General features: G+C 43.1%; 1 protein-coding gene across 20 annotated transcripts in view; it reads right to left on the reverse strand.

The window, feature by feature from the left end:
- Positions 1-26,840, reverse strand: part of TRIP12 (thyroid hormone receptor interactor 12) — a 495,519-nt gene that overhangs the window by 167,394 nt on the left and 301,285 nt on the right. For 16 of the 20 annotated variants that reach the window (XM_029615415.1, XM_029615414.1, XM_029615411.1 and 13 more), the window contains 3 exons: positions 21,291-21,444; positions 18,875-19,103; positions 4,931-5,049 (listed from right to left, as the gene is read on the reverse strand). In XM_029615415.1, the coding sequence (XP_029471275.1) occupies positions 4,931-5,049; positions 18,875-19,103; positions 21,291-21,444 (502 nt within the window). The remainder of the gene's footprint in view (positions 1-4,930; positions 5,050-18,874; positions 19,104-21,290; positions 21,445-26,840) is intronic. The other 4 variants (XM_029615429.1, XM_029615428.1, XM_029615427.1 and 1 more) reach the window with 1 other exon arrangement.

Here is a 26,840-nt window from a genome sequence, read left to right on the forward strand (position 1 = left end):
TCTTTTGCATGAACTTCCAGTCTGAAAAGTTTAGTGAAAGAATAAGGCAGACCAAGTGACTGCCTTACAAATATCCTCCAGGGTAAGAGCTTTCATCAAATTTACCCAAAGAATCTCCAGAGGCTGCTGATCTTTCAATAAATAAGCATAATCAATTTTTTTAAACCACATAGCTCCAAGAGGCTTTGCAAGGGCGACAGCTTCTAATCTGTGACATTTTTGAAAAAAATGTTTAGAGCTTGCTAAATACCTAAGACAAACTGGATAGACATCCAATAACCAGATTGACTACTCTTTACCATGACACTTCTCTCTTGTGAACACCAATAGAGATAGTGTCCAATTTAAGTGGCACACAGAAACCAGTTTAGGTATAAAAGACTGGTCTACAAGACATTGAAAAACAATGAGAAGACCAGAAAAGGATTTTTACGTAAATGCTTCTAGCTGAACAAACAGCCACCAGAAATATCTTTAGCGAAAAAACTTACAGAAAAGCACTGTTAAAAGGCTTATTCAGCAAGCCACAAACTCTGAGCAAAACTAAAATCTCACTGAGGAACAAAGGACCTAAAAGGTCAAAGACTCTACACTCCTCTGAGGAAAACAAAAAATATGGAAGAAATATGACAAAACTCCTGTAATAGGAGAAAGCAGCTACTTGAAGCGTCAGAGAAATTTGGAATCAAACCTGAATGCAACCCTCTCTGAAAGAAGACCAAAATATTGGAAGTATCTGATGGCCACATTAATAAAGACCACTCCCTGCGGCATGCTTCAAATAGACGTAAGCAAAATGGCACTTACAGGGTAAATGTTACAGAGATGAAATATACCTTACTATGCAATTGTGACCTTTTAAAGAACCAGGCCATAAGATAAATGGAGCTGGACACTCCATGAGGATCATACCCTAGTTTAGGAGAACTTGATCCCCTAGGAATCATATAAAAGAATCAATCATTAGTCTCATAAGATATGTCAAGGACAGCTTAGCCAATTCAGAGCCATTAGAATGACCTGTGATAAACAGTTTCACTATCTTTCTCAAGGACTTCACTTTCAGAAGCCAGAGAGGAAACACAACAGCCTCTGACCATAGCCGGATCAGGATATCTATCCCTTTGGTGTCGTTCTTCCAGTGATAACAACTGAACAACAGATGGCCTTGGCATTCTTGCGAGTTGACATTAAGACCATGTGTGGCGGTTCCCATCGATTCATATCTTCCAAAATGTCTCCTGGCTAAATTCCCACTCTCTGTGAACCAACACATCTCTGAAGAGAGACAGACTGGATGTTTCCCAGTGCTACAATATGAATCATGGAAATTACAGAAGATTCTGCTCTCCCATTGAAAAAACAAAGAATGTTTGTTTCCTTGGAGACCCCATGACTCCTGGTGTCTATTTACTAAGCCACTTTTGTGGCATTGTCAGAGAGAACCAGGATTGCCATTTTCTTCACCGGCCTGTTGATGGATTACGAGCCCTCTCCCTTGTAACCAGAGCATCCTTGAGCAACCCGGTCCTGGTAGTAGGCTCCTCATCCCAACAATCTTGCATTTTTTCCTGAGAAGCACATACTGAGGAGTCTCTAGACTCAGTCTCCTCAGCAAGTTTAGTGGCATCAACTCCAAAGAGAGTATACTTTCCTGACCCTGGGAGAGGAAGTCAAATCTTGTAGTCCTAAGATTGAAGGGACCAGTGAAAAATGGAAAAACGTTAGAGGACACATGTAGGCCCTGACCCACTGAGCCTAAACTAAGGATGCTGCCATGAAGCCCAGGAGCTTTAGATAATTTTATGCTCTGGGAGCCCTCAGAGCAAGAAATCTCTCTACCTGACTCACTAGAACCTTGCTTCCTGAGTCAGACAGGTTTAGCCTGCTTTGAAACCAAAGAGAGATCCCAGGTATTCCAGAGACTGGGACAAAAACAACTTGCTCTTGACAAAAAGTTGATTACTCAGTCTAGGTCTTCTAAAATTACACAACTCTGTTGATAATAAAGGACTTCCTGGTGGGACTCTGTCCTGTTAAGGAATCACAGATATAGGGTAAACTATAATCCATTCCTTTTGTAAGAAAGCTGCCATCTCTGACATTACCTTGGCAAGGTTCTTGGAGCTGTAGTGAGAACAAAATGGGAGTAACCCTGAACTAAAAGTGCTATTTCAAAATGCATAAATGGAGGAACCTATGATGATTTTCCCAGATAGGAATATGGAAAGTCTCACATAGCCACTAATATTGACCAGAGGGTTTCCATACTGAAATTGAAAATTCAAACACTGCTGTTCAACTTCTTTCAAATCAAAGATGGTTCTGCAGGAACCATCCTTCTTTAGAACCACAAAATAGAGTACAAACCATGCCCCTGAGCGTTAAATGGAATTGGAAATATTGCTTCCAAATACAAGAGCTACTCAAGAGTTGTAAGAACTGTTATCCTCCCAGCAGACGAAATGTAGAGACCCCATATTGGTTTCTGAAACTGAAGTAGAAAGAGCATCATAGTTGCACCCTAGTTATGTGAACCACTCTTGATAAAACTGTTGAAGACAAATGCCTACAAGGAGGGGGAACTACCAATCCTCATTGGGTGTAACAGCTAGACACAGCAGAACCAGATGACTCACCTCTTGGCCTTTTGGCTGTTTGAAAAGACTGATTTCTTCTTCTGAAACTGAAGGATTGGAAAGTATCAATTCCCTGAGGTTTTTCTTCCCATAGGTCCTTTACAAGCTTATTTAAGTCTTCATCAAAGAAACAGTTTCCCACTTGAAAGCAAGCTTGCTTAGACAGGCTTTGGAGGAAGCATCTGCCGCCCAATGCTATAACCACAAGAGCCTTCACCCTGCAATTGACAAGGCTACAGAACAAGACGACATTCCAGTAACGTCATACAAGGTATCCGCCAGGAAAGCAGCCCCAGACTCCAGCCAAGCCACCTCCTGCCCTTCAGGAATCTGCTGTATCCAGTGCAAGCATCCAAGCTACATAGACATCACAGATAGTGATCTGCACACCGGTAAAGACATGGATGAAAAGGAAGGTTTTAACAGAACCTTATTCTATCCTGGTGATTTTGGAGGGCTGTGCCTCCTACTACCAAAATAGTTTTGCAGGCATCCACCAAAACAAGGGCTTCCCATGCAGTGTCTGAAACTGGCATTGAGTGGTAGCTGGTGCAAAAGAGTACATCTTGGTGTAGACAACACCTTTGAACTATTCTCAGAGGATTCCTTCTCCATTAGGAACATACCTTGTAATTCTGTAAGGCTTTAGATGACCTATGGATTCCTTGCAGAATATGGACCCCATAGCCTGAATCTCCACAGCCTGAAAAAAATGACATCCTAAAGGACATGGCCACCTGAGATATGAGAGAATTTTATTTACTTATTCATTTTTTAACAAATAGGCAGAAGACATTCTCACTATATGGTGTCAACTGTCCCTCCTCTAAGGAAAGTACTCTCCCCTACTCAAAACACCATTGTGGATAGTTAGGCTTTTATTGCCACCCTACATCTAGCAGCTGAAATGACTAGGGCAGAGTCCTAATCCTTGGTGGTTGTGGGCCTACCTTTTACAAGGCCTCTGTAAACATAGGCCTGTTGTAAAATGCCAAGGAAAACCAGAAATTCGGTGGAGAAATCCCCTAGAAAGTACAGGGGCCTAGCATAACTTCAGCAAAGGTTTCCTATTACACAGGAGAACAGCATGCCCCCCCCCCCCCCATCCTGAGGATACAAGGTCTCGACTTGAGAGGACCTGTAGCATACTAATAAAATGGCAGTTATTCTTACCAAAAAGGTTGCCCCTCAGGAGAAAATAAAAACTGATTCCAGTGCTGGACTCCAATGCTACTGTACCTAGATCAGAGGGCCTGATCACAAGTGCTGCAGAATTTGTGCTGCTAGACTCATGCTCCTTCAAAGAATCACTGCTATCAATGCAAATAGGACAGTAGGAGCCTGAACTGCAGCAGAAGTGCCAGCTCACAAAACAGCAACACAGACCAGGCTCCATTACAAAGTGGTCAAAAGCTGCACAGAAATATTGTATGCCCGAAGATAAAATCAATGGCTGGTGGGCTCGCTCCTACACCACAATATTTCCTCCCCGAGTCATACGTCTTTCATTCCGATCCACTGGCAGCTGACCTCCTCACTTTTCTCCAATTTCTTTTTTGCTTTTTAAGCTTTAATAAAGCCAGAGGGAGAAAGGTTGAAGACAATATCAAAAAGAATCCCCTCCCTAAGCCAAAAACAAGCTTCCACTCTCTAAGCACTACCAAAACCCCTCTGAAGTACAACAGGGCTTGCTTAACTAGATAGCACCAGTAGCCCAGCCTGCAATTCACTGTCAATAAAATAGAAAAGGCTGACAAACACAGAACTGCCCAAAATTCTTCACCAGACCAGGCAACAGCTAAAGATTGGGAGTCAAGATCCTTCTGTACCAGACAAGTATGTCCTGCCATCTGCTGGAGACAGAAAATACTGGCCTTTGCTGGAGCTGCCCCATGGTAACTACAAGGGATAATGTCATTGAAAAAGGTACATCTGACTTCATCTAACGGAAAGATAGCCCACATAACTGGACTGGCATAGCAGGATGAAAAGGACACTAAAATTTATAACCTATAAATTAGGTTATAAATAGCACATTTAATAAAAATTTTCATCTTGGAGGGCACACAAATGGGCATTATAGTTATTTTACTTCCTTCCAAAGCTATCATTTACATTCATGCCAACAGCATGTGTTTGTGATTTGCTTAACACCTTCCTCTCTAAAAGGAAAAATGTCCACTTACATTTGCACACTATCAGTTTGTTTTTTTTTAATGACAGTTTGCCTATGCTAACTACTACCACTCTGATAAATGCCAACATTAAAAAAGTACAAAAAGAATAATTACCTTCTCTTCTGAAGTAAACACTAAAAATGTCAGGTAACTTCTGCATTAAAATTTCTGCCATTTGAAGAGCTCCAACTACTATCTTGAGGTCTTGACTTGATAGCATGGAAGCAATGTGACTAAAAAGTTTAAATTAAAAATAAAAAAAAAGTTAACTATGCATTAAATTTCAAGCATAAAATGAAGATTAAATTACAAATTTTCAGATAAATGATGAAACATTCTACAGTACTAACAGATTATACCCTTAACTATAGCTGCATGTAAGAAAAAGGTACAAACGACTTTGCAAAAAATTAACAGCATTCATATACTGTAAGGGTGCAAAGGCAAATCTTTATCTTATATGCAGATATTGTTGCCACAAGGCACAGAAGCAAAATTTAAATTTTTCATAAAATGTTATAATTATTTCTTACTGAGACACTGCCTTAAAACAGTTCCACTGCACAATCAGTAAATGAAAAACTGGTTGGCAAAAAGTATTTACACACTTCACTGAGAGACATTTAGTTCTGGATTTACCGAACTCATTAACATGAGATTCCAGTTTTCTTTTTACTTTTACTATTTGACAGGAATATATGGGTTTAGTCTCTTAGAACATCAGACCAAAGGTCCATCAAGCCCAGTATCCTGTTTCCAACAGTGACCAATCCAGGTCACAAATACCTGGCAGGATCCCAAGGGGTAGATAGATTCCAAGCTGCTTATTCCAGGGATAAGGTGTGAATTTCCCCAAGTCCACCTTAATAATTGTTTATGGAATTTTTTTCCCAAAACTTGTCCAAACCTTTTTTTTTTTTTTTTAAATGCAGCTACATTAATAGCTTTCATGACACCCAGAGCTTAATTATGCGTTAAGTAAAAACATGCTTTCTCTGATTTTTAATTAAATACATCACCTAGTAACTTCATTCTGTGACCCCTATTTTTTGTACTCTTTGAAAGAGTCTCGTTCCACTCCACTCATTTTATATACCTCTACCATCTCTTTTCCAAGCTGAAGAGTTCTAACCTCTTTAGCCTTTCCTCACAGGGGAATCGTTCCATCCCCTTTATCATTTTGGTTGCCTTTCCCTGTACCTTTTCTAACTCTGCTATATCTTTTATGAGATGTGGCGACCAGAACTGCACACAATACTCAAGATGAGGACGCATCATGGAGCGATACAGAGGCATTATGATATTCTCTATTCTATTCTTCATTCCTTTCCTTACAATCCCTAGCATTCTATTTACTTTCTTGGCTAATGATGCACACCGAGCAGAAGATTTCAACGTATCAACAATGATGCCTAGATCATTTTACTAATGTGGAACCTTGCTTTGTATGGCTTTAATTTGGGTTACTCTTCCCTAAGGGCATCACTTTTCAATTTTCCACATTAAATTTCATTTTCCATTTGCTTGCCCAGTCTTCCAGGTTTGCAAGTTCTTCTTGCAATTCCTCAGTCTTCTTGTGACTTAGCAACTGAATAATTTGGTGTCATCAGCAAATTTGATCACCTCAGTTGTCCCCATTTCCAGGTTGTTTATAAATATATTAAAAAAGCATGGGTCCCATTTCAGATCCCTGGGGCTCTCCACTATTCACCATTCTCTATTGGGAAAATTTGCCGTTTAGCCCAACTCTTGTTTTTTTTATTAACCAGTTCACAATAGGACACTGCCCCCAGAAGCTGAGACAGAGATTTATTTGTTTTTTAATGACATCACTATGTATGTCATAGTACAGCCAGTGTATTTCTGTCAAAGTTAACAAAAACTATAAAAATCCTTAGAAACTTTCAATACATTAATCTAAAATAATTAAAATGTCTGAATTGTTTTTCAAATTCTATTCAATGGAGAAATTACTTACCTGAATTTCGTTTTCCTTAGTGTAGACAGATGGACTCAGGACAAGTGGGTTATGTGCTCTTCTGCTAGCAGATGGGAGATAGAGTCAGATTTCAAAGCTGATGTCACCCTAGATAAACCCCTGCAGTGACCTCAGTTCCTCAGTATTCTCCTCGAAAAGCTTATATATTGACTGCTTAAAACAACTTGATTAACACTGATTAAACTTTGTTAAATTGATTAAAAAACTGTAGACTGCCAGTGCACTCAACCAACATAACACTGACACCAGCCGAACTGCTGTTGTCCTGAACTAAGGGTAGGCAACGGCTTACCTGTATTTGTATAAGTCTCGAGGTTCGCTTCCCAGGCACCTCTGGGGTGCTTCTCTGGGGGCAGCCGTGGGCGGGATGCTGAGTCCATCTCTCTACACTAAGGAAAACGAAATTATCAGGTAAGTAATTTCTCCATTTCCTAGTGTGTAGCCAGATGGACTCAGGACCAGTGGGATGTACAAAAGCTACTCCCAGATGGGGTGGGAGGCTGCCCAAGGCTCACTGAATACTGCCCTTGCGAATGCCGCATCTTCTTGAGCCTGGACATCCAGGTGGTAGAACCTGGAGAAAATGTATAGGGTAGACCACATCGCCGCTCGACAGATCTCGGTGGGCGACAGCAGCTTGGCTTCTGCCAAGGATACTGCCTGGGCCCTAGTAGAATGAGCCTTAACCTGCAAGGGCAAAGGTTTCCCTGCCTCTATGTAAGCTGCCTTAATTACTTCCTTGATCCAGCGAGCTATGGTCGCTTGCAAGGCCGCTTCGCCTTGTTTCTTCCTGCTGTGAAGAACGAACAAGTGATCAGTTTTGCGCACTGGTACCGATTGTTCCAAATACCGTATCAGGAGTTTGCCGACATTTAGATGGCGAAGGAGGCAGGTGTCTTCTGAGTCCTTATCTCCCTCCGGAGATGGCAGGGAGTTGGATTGGTTCAAGTGAAACCCAGAGACCACTTTCGGTAGGAAGGAAGGGACGATGCGAAGTTGTATTGTTCCTGGAGTAAACCTAAGGAATGGGTCCCGACAGGAAAGTGCCTGTAGCTCTGAGATGTAACAGGCTGAGCATATTGCCAGCAGAATACCTTCTTGAATGATTATGCGTGTAACCCTTTTAAAATCCGGCCCACTATGCATTGGCCTGAAGGAAGACCCTGCTAGAAAATCCAATACCAGATTGAGAATCCATAGGGGGACCGGCCACTTTAGGGGTGGTCGAAGTTGCTTAACCCCTTTTAGGAAACGGGCCATCCTGATAAGCTGACAGACAGATTCCGTTCACTTCGGCTCTTAAACAGGAGATGGCTGCTACCTGAACCCTGAGGGAGTTGAGTGACAACCCTTTCTTCATACCGTCCTGTAGAAATTCCAGAATCATGGGAATCTTGGCAGTCCAAGGGGGCATACCACGGTCCTTGCACCAGGCTTCGAATATCCTCCAGATCCGTATGTATGCTAGAGACGTTGAGAATGTCTGCGCATGGAGCAGGGTGACTATCACGGCCTTCGAGTAACCGAGCTTCTTCAGGCAAGTCCTCTCAAGGGCCAGACCATAAGAGAGAATTGAGACGGATCTTCGTGAAGGATAGGGCCCCAGCGATCTACTATCAGTTGGCAGCCTCTGGTCAACAGTGCCCACTCCCCCGGGTCCAGGCTTTCTCTTCTGAGGAAGTCCACTGAGACTCTGTCCTTCCCAGTGATGTGAGAGGCCGAGATCCCTTGTAGACTTACCTCTGCCCATGCCATGAGGGGGTCTATTTCTAGAGACACCTGCTGGCTCCTGGTTCCTCCCTGGCTGTTGATGTAGGCAACCATTGTTGCATTGTCCAACATCACTGAACCGCTTGCCCCTGGAGCCTGTGGCTAAACTGCAGGCACACTAGTTTGACTGCTCGAGCTTCCAGGCGGTTTATGTTCCATTCCGCCTCTTAAGAACATAAGAAATTGCCATGCTGGGACAGACCAAGGGTCCATCAAGCCCAGCATCCTGTTTCCAACAGAGGCCAAAAACCAGGCCACAAGAACCTGGCAATTACCCAAACACTAAGAAGAACCCATGCTACTGATGCAATTAATAGCAGTGGCTATTCCCTAAGTATAATTGATTAATAGCCATTAATGGACTTCTCCTCCAAGAACTTATCCAAACCTTTTTTGAACCCAGCTACACTAACTGCACTAACTACCTTCTCTGGCAACAAATTCCAGAGCTTTATTGTGCGTTGAGTGAAAAAGAATTTTCTCCGATTAGTCTTAAATGTGTTACTTGCTAACTTCATGGAATGCCCCCTAGTCCTTCTATTATTCGAAAGTGTAAATAACCGAGTCACATCTACTCGTTCAAGACCTCTCATGATCTTCCTTGGCCCATTGTCCCTGGGCAGTCAGCTCCTAACAGTGAGCTTCCTACCTTTGGAGGCTCGCATCTGTGGTGAGCATGATCCAATTCGGTGGGGATAGGCTTACACCTCTGCTTAGGTGGCTTTCCTGTAGCCACCACTGAAGCTGAGAACATACATAGGTAGGTGGAGGCGAATCGACAGTGGGTTCCAGCGTGACCGTAAGGAGCGCTGGAGTGGCCACATGTGAGCCCTTGCCCACGGTATAAACTCCAGAGTTGATGCCATGAGACAGACCTGAAGTTAGTCCCATACTTTGGGGCGCGTAGTGGTCATCAACTGGTGTACCAGTTCCATCAGTTTCCTCCTCCTTGGGGAGGGAGGAAGACCTTGTTCTGTTTGGTGTCGAAACGGGCCCCCAGGTACTCTAAGGACTGAGGGGGCTGCAGACTGCTCTTGACCATGTTCACGACCCAACCAAGTTCCTGCAGGAGGTTCTTGACTCTGCTGGTCACCTGAAGGCTCTCTTCTGAAGACTTCGCCCTAATCAGCCAGTCGTCCAAGAAAGGGTGTACCAAGATCCCTTCCTTCCTCAGTGTTGCCGCCACGACCACCATAAGTTTGAGAATGTTCTGGGAGCAGTTGCCAGACCGAAGGGTAGTGCCCAGAACTGGTAATGGCGGCCCAGTAGCGCAAAACGTAGAAAACGTTGGTGGTCTTGATGGGCTGGGATGTGAAGGTACGTCTCAGAGATCCAAGGATGTCTGGAACTCTCCCGGTTGTACTGCCATTATTACTGAGTGGATAGTTTCCATGCTGAAGTGTAGGATCCGCAGATGATGGTTGATGTTCTTGAGGTCCAGGATGGGTCGGAATGAACCCTCTTTCTTGGGCACATTAAAATAGATGGAATATCGCTCCATATTTTGCTGGGGTGTAGGCATCGGAGTTACAGCCTTCAGACTGAGTAGTCTTCTCAGTGTGGATTACACTGCCAGTCTCTTGAGATGGAAATGGCAGGGTGATATAAATTTGTCTCGAGGTAGGCTGCGAAATTCCAGAGTACCCATTTCTCTGTCGTGATCTCGACCCATTGTTGGTAGAAGAGGGAGTCAACCCCCTATTTCCTCTTCCTGTGGATGAATTGGCCCATCCTCATTGGGAAGCTCGGGTCAATCCCAACCCCAGACCTGTTCCTCGCTTGTTTTGTCGGTTCCAAAAGTACTGAGACCTCCCGGATGGTCGAGGTGCTTGGGACAACAAATTTCTATAGTGTCGGAAACATTGGGATCCTCTGCCCCTAGGTCTCTTGGGAGAGGGGTGCTAGTATTTTTTTCCTCTATCTTCCGGTAGCAGAGGCACTGGAGATTCGCCCCACTTGCTGGCTAGCTTATCTAATTCGCTTCCAAATAGGAGAGATCCCTTAAAGGGCATTCTTGTGAAGTTCGCCTTAGAGGTCGCATCTGCAAACCAGTTCCGCAACCATAACTGCCTTCTTGCCGCCACTACAGAGGCTACTCCTCTGGCTGAGGTATGCACCAGGTCTGAGCTTGCCTCCACCAGGAAGGCTGCGGCAGGGTCAATTGCTTCTCCTGCATCTGCTCCAGAACTATCTGCTTATCTCGAGAGGAGTAAGTAGGAGCGAGTCACCAGCGCACAGCAAGAGGCGACCTGCAATGTCATTGCTGTCGCGTCGAAGGCTTGCTTAAGGATGGATTCTATTTGCTTATCTTGAGCATCCTTCAATGCCATCCCTTCCTCGACAGGAATGGATGTTCGCTTTGAGATGGCGCGGACCATGGCGTCCACTTTCGGGAAACGCAGGCGTTCCTTGGTCACTGGTTCCAGAGGACACAAGGTTTCCAAGGCTCAACCTCCTTTAAAATTCAATCAGTTCCTGGATGACTTCCAGCATTGGGAAATAGCAAGAGGCCTTACGAAGGGATGCCAAGATGGGGTTCTTCTTTAGTTCTGCTGTCGGGTCCATATTTGGAATCACCAGTCCTCAGGGTCTGGGAGACCAGGGCTGGCAACTCGTCCCTGTGGAAGTAGTAAAGCATGGTTCTGTATGGTTTCAGGCCTGGAGGGATTTCCCCTTCCTCCAGTGAGCCTCCATTGTCATCTGTGATGTCTGGGTCCCAGTCCGGGAAATTCTTGGTGAGGCAAGACATGTCTCAAGGCACCCGAACAGGACTGGGTCAGGAGGTCCTGGCTGGGGTTCCACTCTGGTCGCGGCTGGAACAGACTGTGCCTGAACAAAGGCTTGTAGTCCCTGGAAAAATTCCAAACACGAGAAGGCTCCTGGATCCATATTAATCCCAGGGAGAGTCTGAGTAGGGGTTGTTGAAATGCCCTCTCGTGGGGAGGACGCCATCTTGGAATTGCAAGGTTCCGGGGAGCTGTCTGAAAAGGTAGTTTCCGACCCATCCTCCAGCTGGGAAGGACCAGGTTTGGATAATTTTTGGGAATCTAGTCCTCCCTGGGCTTCCTCACAGTGTTGACACAGGCAGGACTCCAGGTCAGGCTGTGCGGCTCTAATGTGGCAGGCTGTGCAAAGGAAGTGCCCTCTGAGCTTCTTTGCCGCTGGTGCTATTGCTTCTGCCTTTAGGTGGCCGGCGCACACAGGGAATGTGGTGCACACAAGTAATGTGTCTTGATATGCACGTGTTTATGCGTGCGGCAAGGCGCGAAGTTGTGTGCACAGCTATGCACGCAGCTGTGCTCATGGTTAAGTTAGGCGCCCAAGCGATGCGGCCTATCCTGCACATACCGACGGCTGAAGAGGGGAAGATGACTCCGCAGCACCCCGTGTGCAAGATGGCACCGCCAGGGGTCACCACATGGCTGGGCCACAGAGCCGAAAATGGGGTCTAGTCCATCCAAGGCTGTTCAGGGCCCCCCTTTTTATCTTGCCAGATCGATAACTGGGTCAGCATAGAGCTCCGAGCACGGAGACTCGCCGGTGCCCTTCTTCCCGTGATTAAAGTTTTCTGCTTACCTGGTCTCGGTGCTTGCGGGGGACGAGGGCTTAACCTTTGCCGCCGTGCTTGGCTATGCACCCACCACCTTTCAGCCGCTTTAGCGGCTAAGTCCATGCCATGAACCGGCTACCGGACCAAGGCACACCTGAGGGATCTCAGAAATCACCTCAGGATTCTCAACTGAGGGGAGGGACCCTTAGGTATCACCCAGGAGCGGGGCTTGATCTTCTTAAATTTAAGGTAATTTCTTGTGCTGCAATCCTGCTAACACTGTGCTAGTGTGGGGATAGTGTCTGCATCTACTAGGAGACAGAGATACTGAGGAACTGAGGTCACTGCAGGGGTATATCTAAGGTGACGTCAGCTTTGAAATTTGACTCCATCTCCCATCTGCTAGCAGAAAAGCACATAACCCACTGGTCCTAAGTCTATCTGGTTACACGCTAGGAAATACTAATTGTTGTTTAAAGTAAACTGCTCTCACTTTGAAAATGTCTGTTTAACTAGTATGACCAAAGACTCAAATTTTTCTGAAACATTTCAACTTTATAAATTAAAACTATGACTTTAATGACAAAACTCTTCCAGGGTGGGCTTCCTGACTGGTACAGCATAAGTAAATGAAAGGAAATCAGCAGAGTCAATTTCTCCTTCCTTTTCCTTCTGCTCCACTAGTTTGGAACATTTTGGAAGTACCAAAGCCCATTTATACAGGGTGGGTGGTTGCTAATCCTGATTTTAAAGATAGTTACCCCAAAAACTGCATCCTACCTTGTAAGCACATCCAGTCTATGTCATCTTGTGAATGGACTTAAGGTCGTCCACATGGCTACTTTACAAATGTTATTCCTGGGGGAATTCTACACTACTGTGGAGCACAGAATTCCCCTCCCCCTGCACAGAATTGCCAAATTCTGTGCAGAAAATGGCAGAGGAGACCCCGGCATGCCGCGAATAGTGCGCTCCATTCGCAGCAAAGATGAAGGCCCCTGGCGCGCCGCAAACGAAGCACGCACGCCATTCGCGGTGAACATGAAGGCCCCCATGTGCCTTGGGACGCACTCCATGCGCGGCAAAAGTGAAGGCCCCGGTGAGCATGAATGTATGTAGAGAGGTGGGGGTGTGAGGGTGGGAAGGGAGGGGGTAGGAGAGAGAGGAGGGTTAGGGTGAGAGGAGGGGGAGGGGAGGATGAGAGATGAGTGAGGGGGTGAGAGAGCGCGAGCAGGAGTAGTGAGAGAGAGCAGGGGGGTGTTTGAGTGTAGGTGCCAGAGAGAGGGAACCTATATAAGGAGATTGTGAAGTACTGTGTATGTGTGCGAGAGATTAGGAGCTGGTGTTATGAAAATGGGATCATTGTTATGCGAGAGTTCTAGCCTGTGTGAAGGGATTGTGTATGTGTGAGAGAGAGCCTGTGTGAAGGAGTGCATGAGAGAGAGAGACACATAGGTAGTCTGTGTGAGGGTGTATGCGTGAGAAAGGGAGCCTGTGAGAGTGTGCATGCAAGAGGGAGCCTGTATGAGGGTGTGTGTATGTGCACTAGAGAAAGGGATCATGTGTGTGAGAGAGAGGGAGGGAGGGACAGAGGGAGCCTGTGTGCGGGGCAGAACTGAGAACAGGGACAAACTCTGGGAGTGGAGATAGTGGAAGGGGTTGAACATAGAGATGGAGGGGAGAGATATTGGCAGGTGGAGGAGTTGGGGCCTGAAAGGGCAAAGTGGCCAGGGGAGTAGGGAGAGAGAGTGGGACACTTACAGTGAATTCCTAGGAAAATTCTGTTCAAAATATTTAAAATTCTGTATCTAAGTAATAACTTTTTTCTGTATTAATTTAAAATGTAATTACTTAAAGACTGTGGTGTAAATTGTGTTATTTTGACCAATACAAAAAGTTTGCAGAATTTTAATTTTTTCTGTGCAGAATTTTAAATTTTTTGGAGCAGAATTCCCCCAGGAGTAAAATGTCAACAGACCTTACTACACCCAGTTAAACTCATGAAGCAGACTATGCTTTTGCTGAAGAAGCCTCAATAAATTCAGAAGCCCCTTGATTTTGCAACAATTAGGCCAAACATTCGGGCCGATTCAGTAAAGTCCACTTGCCTGTGTGCGCGATTCAGTATTTAAATGAGGCCCAGCGGTAGAAACGGGCAAAAGGGGGCGCTAGGGACACTAGCGCATCCCTAGCGCCTCCTTTTGGCCCGGAGCAGCGGCTGTCAGCGGGTTTGACAGCCGACGCTCAACTTTGCCGGCGTCGGTTCTCGAGCCCGCTGACAGCCATGGGCTCGGAAACCGGACGCCGGCAAAATTGAGTGTCCGGTTTTTGACCCAACAGCCGACTTCAAAATTTGTTTTGTTTTTTTTTTTTACTTTTACTTTTTTTAATCCTTCGGGACCTCTGACTTAATATCGCCATGATATTAAGTCGGAGGGTGCACAGAAAAGCAGTTTTTACTGCTTTTCTGTGCACTTTCCCGGTGCCCGAAGAAATTAGCACCTAACTTTGGGTAGGTGCTAATTTCTGAAAGTAAAATGTGCAGCTTGGCTGCACATTTGACTTTCTGTATCGCGTGGGAATACCTAATAGGGCCATCAATATGTATTTGCATGTTGAGGGCGCTATTAGGTTCGGCGGGTTGGACGTGCGTTTTCCGCCCCTTAGTAAATAAGGGGTAAGGGAAAACGCGCGTCCAATGGCAGGTTAACAGTGCGCTCCGTCGGAGCACTGTACTGTATCGGCCCGATTGTTTCTTTAATTCTAGCAAAGGTATCTTTAGAGGCAACATCACCTTTGCGTGTTCCACCAAACACCAAAAACAATGTTTCTAACTTACAAAACTCACTAGTTACTTCTAAATATCTTAGAAAATTGCATTTTAATATCTAAAGTTTAGAATTTCCTCATCTCTTGTACAGTCATTCCTGTTAAAAAAAAAAAAAAAAAATGGTGCCGGCATAACAATCCGTTGACTTAGATGAAAATTAGAAACAACCTTTGGTAAAAAGGTCAGGACTGGTTTAAGAACTTATTAAAATCTTAGAAATGTTTTTTGAAATTAGTCTTGCTGAGTGATTGATACCAACAACACTGACTAAATCCTTCATTGTTGCCTGACTTAAATGCTTGAAAGGTGCTATTAGTTAAAGCACATAAAGCTATCTTCAAACTATTGTGAAACTAATGGCCTAACTGGAGGTCTTAGATGTTTCACCCCATTCAGAAAATGAGAAACATCTTAAAGTGAGGCTATAATCAAACCCTCAATTCTTTCTTTAAAACTTGTTATTGCTACCACCTGTATCTTTAATGACTTTAAAATCAAACTTCTATCTATTCCCTTTTGTAAAAATGCAAGACCATCTCCAGTTTGTGAACACCATGGAGAAAATGAATTTTGCTTACAATGAACTTCAAATGCACGCCAAATTCTTACATAAGCAATTAATGTTGATTTCTTTTATAAAAGTCAACATTATTCTAATTAAGTTTTTTTGACTAACTTTGACTTTTCAAGATCCAAGCTGTAAGTGAGAATGGACAAGGGTCATCCACTACAATTGGCTCCAGATAAAGAAAGCCCTTGACTCCTGGTAGGTTTTATTGGCTGATCAACCAACAGCCTATTAAATCCACATACAAAAGTGTTCTTAGCCAATCTAGCACCATCAGAACTACTGGTACTCCCTCTTTTTTTTCAATGTTCTTTATTGTTCAGCCTATCAGTGGCCATGATGGAAAAATATACCTAGGCTTCTCTTTTGGCCAACTCTGCACTAAGGCATCTATTGTCTGAAAAATCTTTTAACCTTCATGTTCTTAGGGGTTGACATTATCCATCTGATTGCTCTCCCAATTGTCATACTATCTGCTGGTAAGCCCAATGGCTCAACTCCTACTCCCCAGGGTCTATTGTATTTGTGCTTAAGAAATCTGCTTGTATGTTCTCCTGTCCCACAATTTGTAAAGCAGATAGTTGTATCAGATTCCTCTCCACCCAAGCAGATAGAGTTGCTTACCTGTAACAGGTGTTCCCAGGACAGCAGAATGTAGTCCTCACATATGAGGAGTCCTATCACGGAATACTGAGCATGCCCAGTATGCCATTATCCCTGTGGTCACAGGGGTCTCCCCTTCAGTCTCATTTGTAGCAAAAGGTGCAAGTGAAAAATAAAATAATAAAGCTGTTTCGGACCCAACTCCGCGGGGTGGCGGGTGCATTTCGTGAGGACTACATCCTGCTGTCCTGGGAGAACACCTGTTACAGGTAAGCAACTCTGCATTCTCCCAGGACAAGCAAGATGGTAGTCCTCACATATGGGTGAATAGCAAGCTACAGGCTGACTCATTTGTTTGGATCAACAGCGTACAACTTGTGCACCAGGCACAACTGGTGTACTGTTGGTAAAAATAAGGCAGCCTGAAAATTATAGCAGGTGGATGTGGAAGGAGTTGTGAACTGCTTGATTCCACAGCCTGAGGCTGAACTGCAAGCATATCAGCCGTACTGCCCGGGCCTCCAGGCGATTGATGTTCCAGCAGGACTCTTCGGCATTCAAGCGCCCCAGGGCTGTTTCCAGACAGCGAGCCCCCCAACCATGGAGATTCACATCTATCGTGAGTAAAAACTAGGCAGGAGAGGACAAGCAAACTCTCTCTCTCAGATGATCCACCTGCAACCACCACCAGAGGCGGGAGAAGATTTCCATTGGCAAGTGGAGCTGAACTGAATAATCCTGAGACTGAGGGTTCCAACAAGTTAGCAGAGAGTGGTGAAGAGGACACATATGTACTCTTGCCCACAGCACCAATTCCAGGGTAGTTGCCATCAAACAGAGTACCTGTAGATAGGACCACACCATCGGGCGTATGGTGTTCATCAACTGACGCACTTGAGACATCAATCTCTGGATCTGAACTTCCGGTAGGTTTCTGTCCTGTCCCGTGTCGAACCAGACCCCCAGATACTCAGACTAGGATGGTTAAAAATTGCTCGACAGGTTTACCACCCAACCAAGCTCCTGCAATAAGGAGAGCATCTTGTGTCACCAGGTGGCTCTCTTCCTGAAACTTGGCTCGAATCAGCCAGTCGTCCAAATACAGGTGCCCAAGTATTCCTTCTTTTCACAAGGCTGCCGCTACCACACCATAATCTTGGAAAATGTGGACGTTGATGGAGTTAGTTTTATTTTGAAAAGGGACTCCATTTTGTCCAGGTGGGCACGCCTGCCCTTCGGGGTCATTTGAGCGCAGCTAGGGCATCGACGTACATCGTGTGATGAGCCGAGGCACAACACACAAACATCATGCGGGTCAGTAATCGACATGGCACATGGACACTCCTGGCATTTTCTAAAGCCCATCGCCATGGCGAAAAAGAGGTCCGCGAAAACGGTCGGTGGCTTGCAGGAACCGAGGACAAGGTAGCAGGAACTGACCAAAGACAGTGGAAATTATTCACTGAGCGACGAGAAAACGATGTCGCGATGGGAGACCCCTATGAGGGAGCTATTTTGTGAAAAAAAATTCATGTTTTTCCGTGAGGAAAAGTAGTGATAAAATTCTCACAGAGCTCCTAACCGCGAGACAAACTGCAGCGTGGATAAAAGAGAGACTGAAGGGAGACCCCTGTGGCTACAGGGATTACAGCATGCTGGGTATGCTCAGTGTGCCAATCAAATGTTCTAGAAACTTTGACAGAAAAGTTTTCCATGATAGGGCTCCATCTGCTGACGTCACCCAACGTGAGGACTACCATCCTGCTTGTCCTGGGAGAAGGAACTAAACCCATATGTTCTGGACTGGTGGAGCAAAAGAAAAAGGAAATGTAAAACTGGTTGGTAAGATATGTTTACACACTTTATTGTAAGACATTTAGTGCTGGAATTACCAAACTCAACACAAGATTCATTTTCTTTTTTACTTTTACTATTTGACATTTTTTAGCAAGTAGGAAACAGATTCAGGGAAAAAAAATACTGTGTGGGATCCATTAAAACAACCTACTTAATAGACAAGGCTATGGAGTAACACATTCTTAATCAAAGAATCTTGTACATGCTCTAATACTCATTCTTTTATTATGGGCAAATCTACCAATGCAATGTGCATTCATTTTTTTATGGTGTTATAACATGGCTGTGGTGAGGGCAGGTGGTAGTCAAAAGAACAGGTGAGCTGCTTTAAAAAAAACCCAAAAAACCCAACAACAACAAATGGTAGTTTGAAAAGTATGAGACGCTGTCCTCAACCAATAGCCAATTTCTTGGAGCCCAGTAAAACTCAGTAACTGGGGCTACATGTTTAAACCTTTCACAGATGAATTTCATAATACCAGACTGAGGAAAATACATGGATTTCCTATCCTACCCTCAACATTCTACTGGTTGCAAACTAAAATTCTATAGCAAACAACCAAAACCACTAAGTTACATCTTATATGACAATTGGAAGCAATATTGTGTTCACAAATTAAGTTTTCACACTTTTAAAAGGCTTTAAAATAAAAAGTGTCACAGCCTTCTACACATGTGATTCCATTCACTTATTCTATCTCGTTTTTCTGTGCAAACGTTCAGAAAGCCTATTTCAAATGTGCTACTACATACAATGCCTTACTGCTTAGGCAAAGACTGTCAAACACTGTACATAGAATAGCTTTTGAAAATTAACTCAAGTATATATGAATACATACAGTGTACTGTAATATGCACAGCCAGGCACTTTTGAAACCTACCTAGAAACTGCATGGTTTTTTAAAACATCCTTCAGAAGTTCAGCATCAGCAAAATAAATTATCCTAAGAATGGCTCTAAGGCACTTGTGTCTGACAGCAGGTCCAGCAGAAGAGCTGTACACCTCATAAAGGACGCCAAATAATGTTTTAATAAAAGATTTAGCCAGTTCTGGGTCTTCTTTCATTAACTGTGCACGTGCATCATCCTTTTTTAATTCAGAATGTCCACCTAGAAGAAACAGAGCAAGAATTACAAAAGGGACAAAACGGACAGGTACAGCAAGACACAGCACAAGAACTTATAAGGTTACATCTTCGATGGCTGGTACACCTAAGCTACAAAATATTTTTAAGAGTAGCTATCCAAAACACAAGGAATTTTCATTGAATCTTGGATCTATATATTAATTCATTATCACAGCGCATGAGCAAGTGAATTGTATGTGCTTTATAAAATTATATAATGCGAGTTGGCCCACATAAGAATAAAATCTGGAACAGACTGGCACAAACTTTTTTCTGAAAGGGCGGGTCGGCCGATGCTCAGGTGTGTCAGACAAGCTCCGGCAGCTTGACATCGGAAGGGGTGGGTGCGGAGGGGGGAAGGCCAGGGTCCCCGTATGTTTAGTTTTGAATATTCCCTCGTGGCGCTACAGCATTGGTGAGTGCCGCAGAGAGTATCGGGAGCTAAAAACACTATTTAAGGGGCGGGGTTACCAGCAGTGCTCCTCTTCTTCCCGGGTTCCAGGCTGAGCAGCGATCCTCCCTCCTGCCCCTTGTGTCATGAACATCTTTGTAACTAGTTTGGTTGCTGTCGCAGCTTTGGCAGGCGGTTTGCCCGAGCCTCTTTAGTGCCAGGTGGTGGCTCAATGGGTAGCCAGTTTAGGGCATCTACTGGCTGGAGCGATACCAGTCAGGCAACTGGCTCCTCTGGGCTTAGCTCCTTGCTGGCCGGTGCAGGGGCTGGAGTGTTTAGGCGGCGGGTGCTGCCTAACTAGGACCAGGCCGGGTGGCCTGTGGTTGGTTATCTTGCTGACTGGTGGTGGATAACTGGAGTTTTTATGTTGTATAAGGGCTCGGGCTAGGTATGTTGGTTAATAAAGCTGCGGCCTGAGTGTTATGTCTTTATTGAATATATTGTGAAAGGGCGGTGAAAGAAGGTGGAGTGAAGTTCTGGCTACATCTGTTATGATACGATGAATAAGAATGTCTTAGGTTAATGTACACTCGTGGCAGAATTATAATTGGTTATTTGACAACCTTAAAGCAGCTTTTTCAGCCTAGCTGGGTAGGAAGACAGGAGTGGGAGGGGAAGGAGCAAATGGATGTATAGGGTAATGTTGACAATGTTTGAATCTGTTGGTCAGGTAAAGCTCCTTGCTCTAGTCTTTTTGGCTTTAGATATGAAATGCCTGCACAGAGCAAAGAACCTGATATTGTTATTTGATGTACTTCTTATAACATGTTTTCAATAAAAAAAATTATAAAAAATATTGTAAAAAACTTTACTAATGGTGGCTTAAGATAAAATGAGTAGCTTCTCTTAATTTATAGATTTATAACTCACATCTATTTGACTAACCATATATTTCAACCCTGGTGAAGGTTCAATAGGATCAATTAAAATATATATGCACATAAATGCATTTTTTTTTTACATAGTTCTATTTTAGGCTCCCCACATTTAACTAGTTTGACTATGCGCACGCACACACACACACACTATAGACATGCATAATACTAGCAATTAGAAATGGAATGACTAAAATGAGAAAAATAAAAATGGAATGAACATTTACTACTGTGCTTTTACTATAGAGATTTGCTTGTGCTGAAATATAATGGAGGCAAAACATTTTTTCAAACTCACAGAAGACACCTCCAAGTGGCCATAAAAATGTTATAAGAATTGTGAAACTATGAAAACTGTCCAGCCGAGTAGTATTTAGGGAAACGTTGAGCCTAAATTTGAGCGCGTGATTTGGAATGAGTGATATTTTCCTTCAAACTACTTTTTGTTTTTAAAGAAAGTTTATTGCCCCCCTTATTTTTAGATAATGTAGTTAAAATTAAACAACTGTCTGTCCATTAATAATGACAGCCACAAAAATCAAGGTATCTTAGACCACCTTAATCAGACAACAAAAGAAGTTTATTACTGAAAGCCTGCAAAAGGGCACAAATTATGCGCATGTGTCCTTTTCTAACCATGAACACATCCCATCTCTATTCTGCATCAGGCAAAAGGTGTTTCCTTATTCACCCCTTCATCCAGATACCTTGCTTGAACAGCTTGCTTTCCTCGAGCATTGTTCATTTCATTATGTCTTCTCTGCATTTCACCATTCCCCCTCCCCAAGAAATGGACTCATTTTATCTTTACCATGTATTTTCTATAATTTTGCATGGTACTTACTAGTGTTAGAATTGGCTAAAGGGTTAGGTTTTCTCTGAATGGCACGTGCTGTTCCTGTGTCCTCGTTGATTTGCTGCATAGAATTAAAATCAATAGTATAAACACGCCCCAGTGTAGACAAATTTATCTCATCCTCACCAACCTGATGGGCTGCCTGAGAACACAGATATAAAACAAAGATAATCCTTGAATATGAAACATTATAGCATTTGACAAAAAGATTAAAAAAAGGACAGTATTTTATTTTCTCTGGGTCACAAACAGGCCGATGCAATATCCACGCGAGAAAAACTGGTGCTCATGATTGAGGGCCCGCTTTCCTAACATACGTCCAAATCCAACTCTCCTGGGCGCGCAATGCAGTAGGCAAATGAGGCGCTGTGTTGAAAAGGAGGCGCTTGGGGAAACACTGTGCATCCATAGCGCCTCCTCAGCATCGGACGCCCTGAAGAAGTGGCTGTGCACGGGCTAGGAAAACGGACGATCAATATTATGAGCGTCCGTTTTCCTAACCCGTGCATAGCCATGGGATAGGAAAATGGACATTCGTAAACTAAGCATCCATTTTCCTCTCCTGACCGCTGTCAAGACTTTTCTTTTTTTTCCAATTTGCTGCTTTCTGTGGCTCCTCCGACTTAACATCGCCACGATATTAATTCAGAGGAACCACAGAAAAGCACTATTTTCTGCTTTTTAGTTCAACTTTTGGGGCTCCTCAAAACTTAACGCCAGCTCCGGGCCGGACATTAATTTTTAGGATTAAAATATGCGCTTCGGGCGCAATTTTTTTCTTTTTTCTTTTTTTTTTTTTTACACACACATTGGAGGTACTAGCTAACAGCCTAATCAGCTTGGCATTCTATGCCCTGCTCTGAACACGTTGATCCCCTTACTGCATCAGGGGTTATGGATGCGCATCCAAAACGCACACGTCCCAACCTCGGGTTTGACCTGTGTGCAAACCTGTGCGCTAGCCTGCGCACATGATATTGCATCGGCCTGAAAATACTTAGATTTAAAAACTGTTTTAATCATTTTAGACATGGAAATTTCTTCTATACTTTTGTAACAAATAGATTATTGTATGCTTTATGTTGAGAGACCTTTTTATTTCTTTATTTACACAGTTTACTCAAATTATAAAAGCTCACAAAATTCTGGAGTTGCAATTAATAGAAGAGAAGCTGCAGATCCCAAGCCACACGGAAAGCGAAATTTTATTTGGGGAGGAGGGAAGCCTTTTTTTTTTTTTTTTTTTTTTTTTAACCACCAGAGTAGGAAAAACTAGATATCCAAGTTCTCACTGCCTGAGAAGCACTCGTCCAAAGCATACATGGAAACATAGGTACTTCCAAATACTAAGTTAATCCATACACAAGGATGCCGATAAGTTCCCTGTCTTTGGGTTGGGGGGTAATTTTCACAACTGAATGTGGAAATGCAGAATGGACAAAAGAAGCTTAGCACATGCCAAGCCATTCAACAACTTCTAATCAGATTTACTACCATGACATTCACCGAGAGGATGTGATGCTGCAAGCAGATGTAGATAATCATAGCCAACAATCTAAGGGGGTCATTCATCAAAACATGATGGGCCGTTATCGCGACTTTAACATCTAAGTGAGGGAAAGGGAAGGGAAAGGGGAGGGATTTGGGCAAGGTTAAAAAACGTTTATGCCTGTACCGCTGCGGGCAATAATGTTTTACATTTTATCGCCGGCAGTAGTGCAGGAAATACCACCTTTTGCAGTTGGTACTATGAGGGTAGGGTGATAGTGTGCCAAGCAGCTGCAACCATGGCGGGCGAAAACGCACCACTGCACACTATCCCCCCCCCCCCCACCCCCGCCCCTTTTCTGGACAGCTCATCATTCCGTTATATTTATAGTGGATTGATGAGTTTAGGCCTAATTTAGCTATTACCTATGTATTATACATTACCAAAGAATAAGAAAATTACCATTATAGATCAGGGATAGATATATCCTAGGAGAACAGCAAAGCCTATTAAGTAACCATGTGTTTCTGCATTTAACTGAAAGAGCAGTTGGGCAAGTGGCAGTACGCCCACCTCTACTCCTTACCCTCAAATTTCACACAATAAGGGAGAAAATATATTTTCTTCTTTGAAGAATAAATATATGTTATATATATATATATATATATATATATAAAAACACATACACACACTCTGAGGGGCCGATGTAATAAAGTGCACCCACCCTAGCTCACAGGTTTACTCTCGATTGGACGTGCTACAGTAACACCCAATGCAATAAGGGGATTAGCACATCCAAAACACGCACCCAAACATACACATAGCTAATAGCGCTCGTCACATGTAAATTCCAAGTAAATGAGGCTATTAGCTATAATCCTATGATGCAGAAAAATCATACGGCGAGTCAAGGGTCCAAGAAAAAAAAAAATACTGCTCTGTGGTTCCTCAGTTAGTAACCTTGCAATACTAAGATCTACTGCTTGCGGTGACTAAACTTTAAGGAAAAATTTAAGGGCTCGATGAAAAAAAAAAAAAAGTTTCTGGCTGCACAATATACATGTTCCAGGCTGCTTTCGCTGTGTGTATATTGTGCATATAAATATCTGTGGTGGGACAAAATGGATGCTCATATTTTCCTTATGGGCACACAGCCACGTCTCCTGGGCGCACGCTCCATTTGAGCGCTAGGGATGCACAATTTTCTCTAGCGCGTCCTTTTCAATGCGGCAGCTCATTTAAATATAGCATCAGACGCTCAGGAGAGATGGCTATGCGCACATTAGGAAAACGGGCACGATACTGCATTGGTCCCTCAGTTGCATGCAAATATTTAGGAACCCCTGCTCAAACAATGTTTCAATGAATTTCAAAAGGAACATAAGCTGACACGATCTACATAGTACAAAGTTAAACCAAATCTTTCTGCAATTTTTTTTTTCAGTTCTATTTCTTTTTTCATATATGTGAATCAGATAAATCCCGAATACAGGAAACCTGGCAAAAATACATGTAAATTAATCCATTCAATGAAAAAATTTCAAAAAAAGATTTTAAAAAACTTAACAGCTATTGCTACTAATTCAGATCACAGATAGGAGGGAGGAAGATATATAAAGATTAAATCCCATAAACGACTCATTTTATATTTAGATCCTAAAATTTAAATCCCAAGCATTTAAGATAGCAAATTATGGTACAAAGGTATTCTGAAACAAACCTTCCAAATTTGTAGGATCAAAAAAAAAAAAAAAAAAGATACACGCCTTTTGCCTCCAAGTTTACCCACACACTTACATGAAAATGTTTAAAGGAAACTAGCACAAAGTGCTATTTCCCTCTGCCTTACAGAAAGAAATAATGTTCTCTTCTGCTGCATTTCCCTAACATCAGGGGAAACATTTTTTTGACTTGAAACAAGATTTTCTAAAATGAAAAACAAACAAAAAACAAACACCTAGTTGTCCACTGAATAATTCAACACAGCTAACCAAGAGGGTTGCCCTATTAGGAACTATTGATTACAATTGCTCCAAAAAACTAGTAAGGTCAAAACTATCTGCTGTCAATTCAATATCGCCTACATTATTCTAGGGAAGATTACTTTTTACAATCCACCAAATAATATACTTTGAAAAATGATTAAATTGATTATTCAGAAACTTTCAAGAATTCTAAATACAATTTCCACATCTACAAAGAGGAAATTAAGGCACAACAGGGAAAACGTAAAAATCCCTTTTCACATAATCCCCCATAGTTTCAAGTTTACTATGCAACATCTGATTAGCTTTCATTACTGCCAAATGACAAGCTTTCATCTTAAAATGATTACTACCGAATCCAGTTATCTTGTCACTTTGGTCCTTAATAGATAAGGAATGCCATTGCATTCTTGAAAACAGATTTCTCTGAACTAGCTGTCCATAGTGGGCATGTTATCATTACTGCAGGCTTAAGGAGGAGGATATCTTTAGTCTATAGTGACAAGGGGCAACACTGATAAAGTCGCAACCCCAGAGAGCCCTCCCCATCACCTTGGACAGGGGAAGAGGGAGTCCCCATTTCAACCCCTCCCCTCTCTAACCACAGATCTACTGGCATGTGTCAGTTCAGCCTGCAGGGGGAATAAGACCATCTGAAGTGAGGGAAACTGAAGTCTCCTCAAGAACGGAGCCGAATATTTTGCTCCACGTTGACTAAAACCAGAATTTAACACGAGATGTAATAGAAAGGATTTCAAGAACTGTTTGGGAGGAGGAAGGTGGCCCAGGTTCTGATGGGAAAACATATTCCCTTTTCTCTTCTTACACACAGGGACCTAGAAACAATGGAGAGTTCAGAGGAAATCTTTACCCCTTTGGTGTGCAGCTTCAGTATGCCATCAACACATGCAGGGCTCATAGCACACTGCATGTGTGTGTGTGTGTGTGGGGGGGGGAGGGGGGGGTAAGGGGTAAGGGAAGAATCTCTCACAGACACTGCCGGTAAGCACTCTCCTCATATTCCCCCTTCTGCAATTTTTAATGCAAAATTACTATTTGCTGCTTGTTAGCAGATTGAAAATGCTAAAACAGTGAATATGACTTGTGCAGAAGCTCGGACACCTAGCCCCCTTGAGTCATTGCTGCTTATAAAGTGTTAAGATCCAAAATGGTGATTGACTCCTTAGGCCCCTCAAACATGTGAAGACAATTCCAATGCTGAATAAGTTGTACAATCTTTGCAATCTCTCAAGTTGTGATTGCTTTATCTGCTTTCAACAATCAAGGGCTCCCCTCTAAGCAGCTGTCTGAGCATTTGAAAATAAAGGCACCGTAATTCACTCTTACAAAGCAGGGAAAAAACTATAAAGAAATCTCAGTTTCCTTTTCTCAATCCAAAGCACTTTGTTCCAGAAAGTTTCAGGTTTATCAAAGTTTGGCTTTGCATACTTTAGCTGCCTTTTGTGATAAGGCTGTAGAAAATATTGCCTTCTGATAACTCTCCCATGCAGATCACTATTGTGTATCAACTCTGTACTGTGGATAACTGCTCCAGTGTCAGCGAAACACTTTGGCAGGTTGTTTTGCAGATCTGACCAGTTTGCGGGCAGTTCTAGAGATTTCTTGGTCTTCCAGATCTTGCCTTGGATTCAACAATTTTATGTGATTTCCCTTTCTTAACAAGGTTTCTGACAGTAGAAATTGATAGCTGGAAGATTTGAGAGATTGCTTTATAGCCTTCCCCGCTTGAAAGAATAAATTATCATTTTCAAATGCTCAGACAGTTGCTTAGAGGAGCCCAGAGTTGTTGAAAGTAGACAGACTAATCATCACAACCTGAAACATTAGAAGTGTCAAGAGTATATGCTCAACTGTGGCTTTGTCGTCATCTGACTAATTGAAGGCCTAATGAATCAATGAACCTTTTGGGCCTCAACACTTTAAAATAAATAGCAATGACAACAGGAAAGATGTCTAAACTTTTACACATGTCCAAGCAAGAACCGAAGCTCAAGTGCACTCTGCACAAGTAATTGTAAGCACCAAAAGTGCACACAAACTTTA

The sequence above is a fragment of the Rhinatrema bivittatum genome, chromosome 9, assembly GCF_901001135.1.
Source record: "Rhinatrema bivittatum chromosome 9, aRhiBiv1.1, whole genome shotgun sequence".
Taxonomy (NCBI): Eukaryota; Metazoa; Chordata; class Amphibia; order Gymnophiona; family Rhinatrematidae; genus Rhinatrema; species Rhinatrema bivittatum.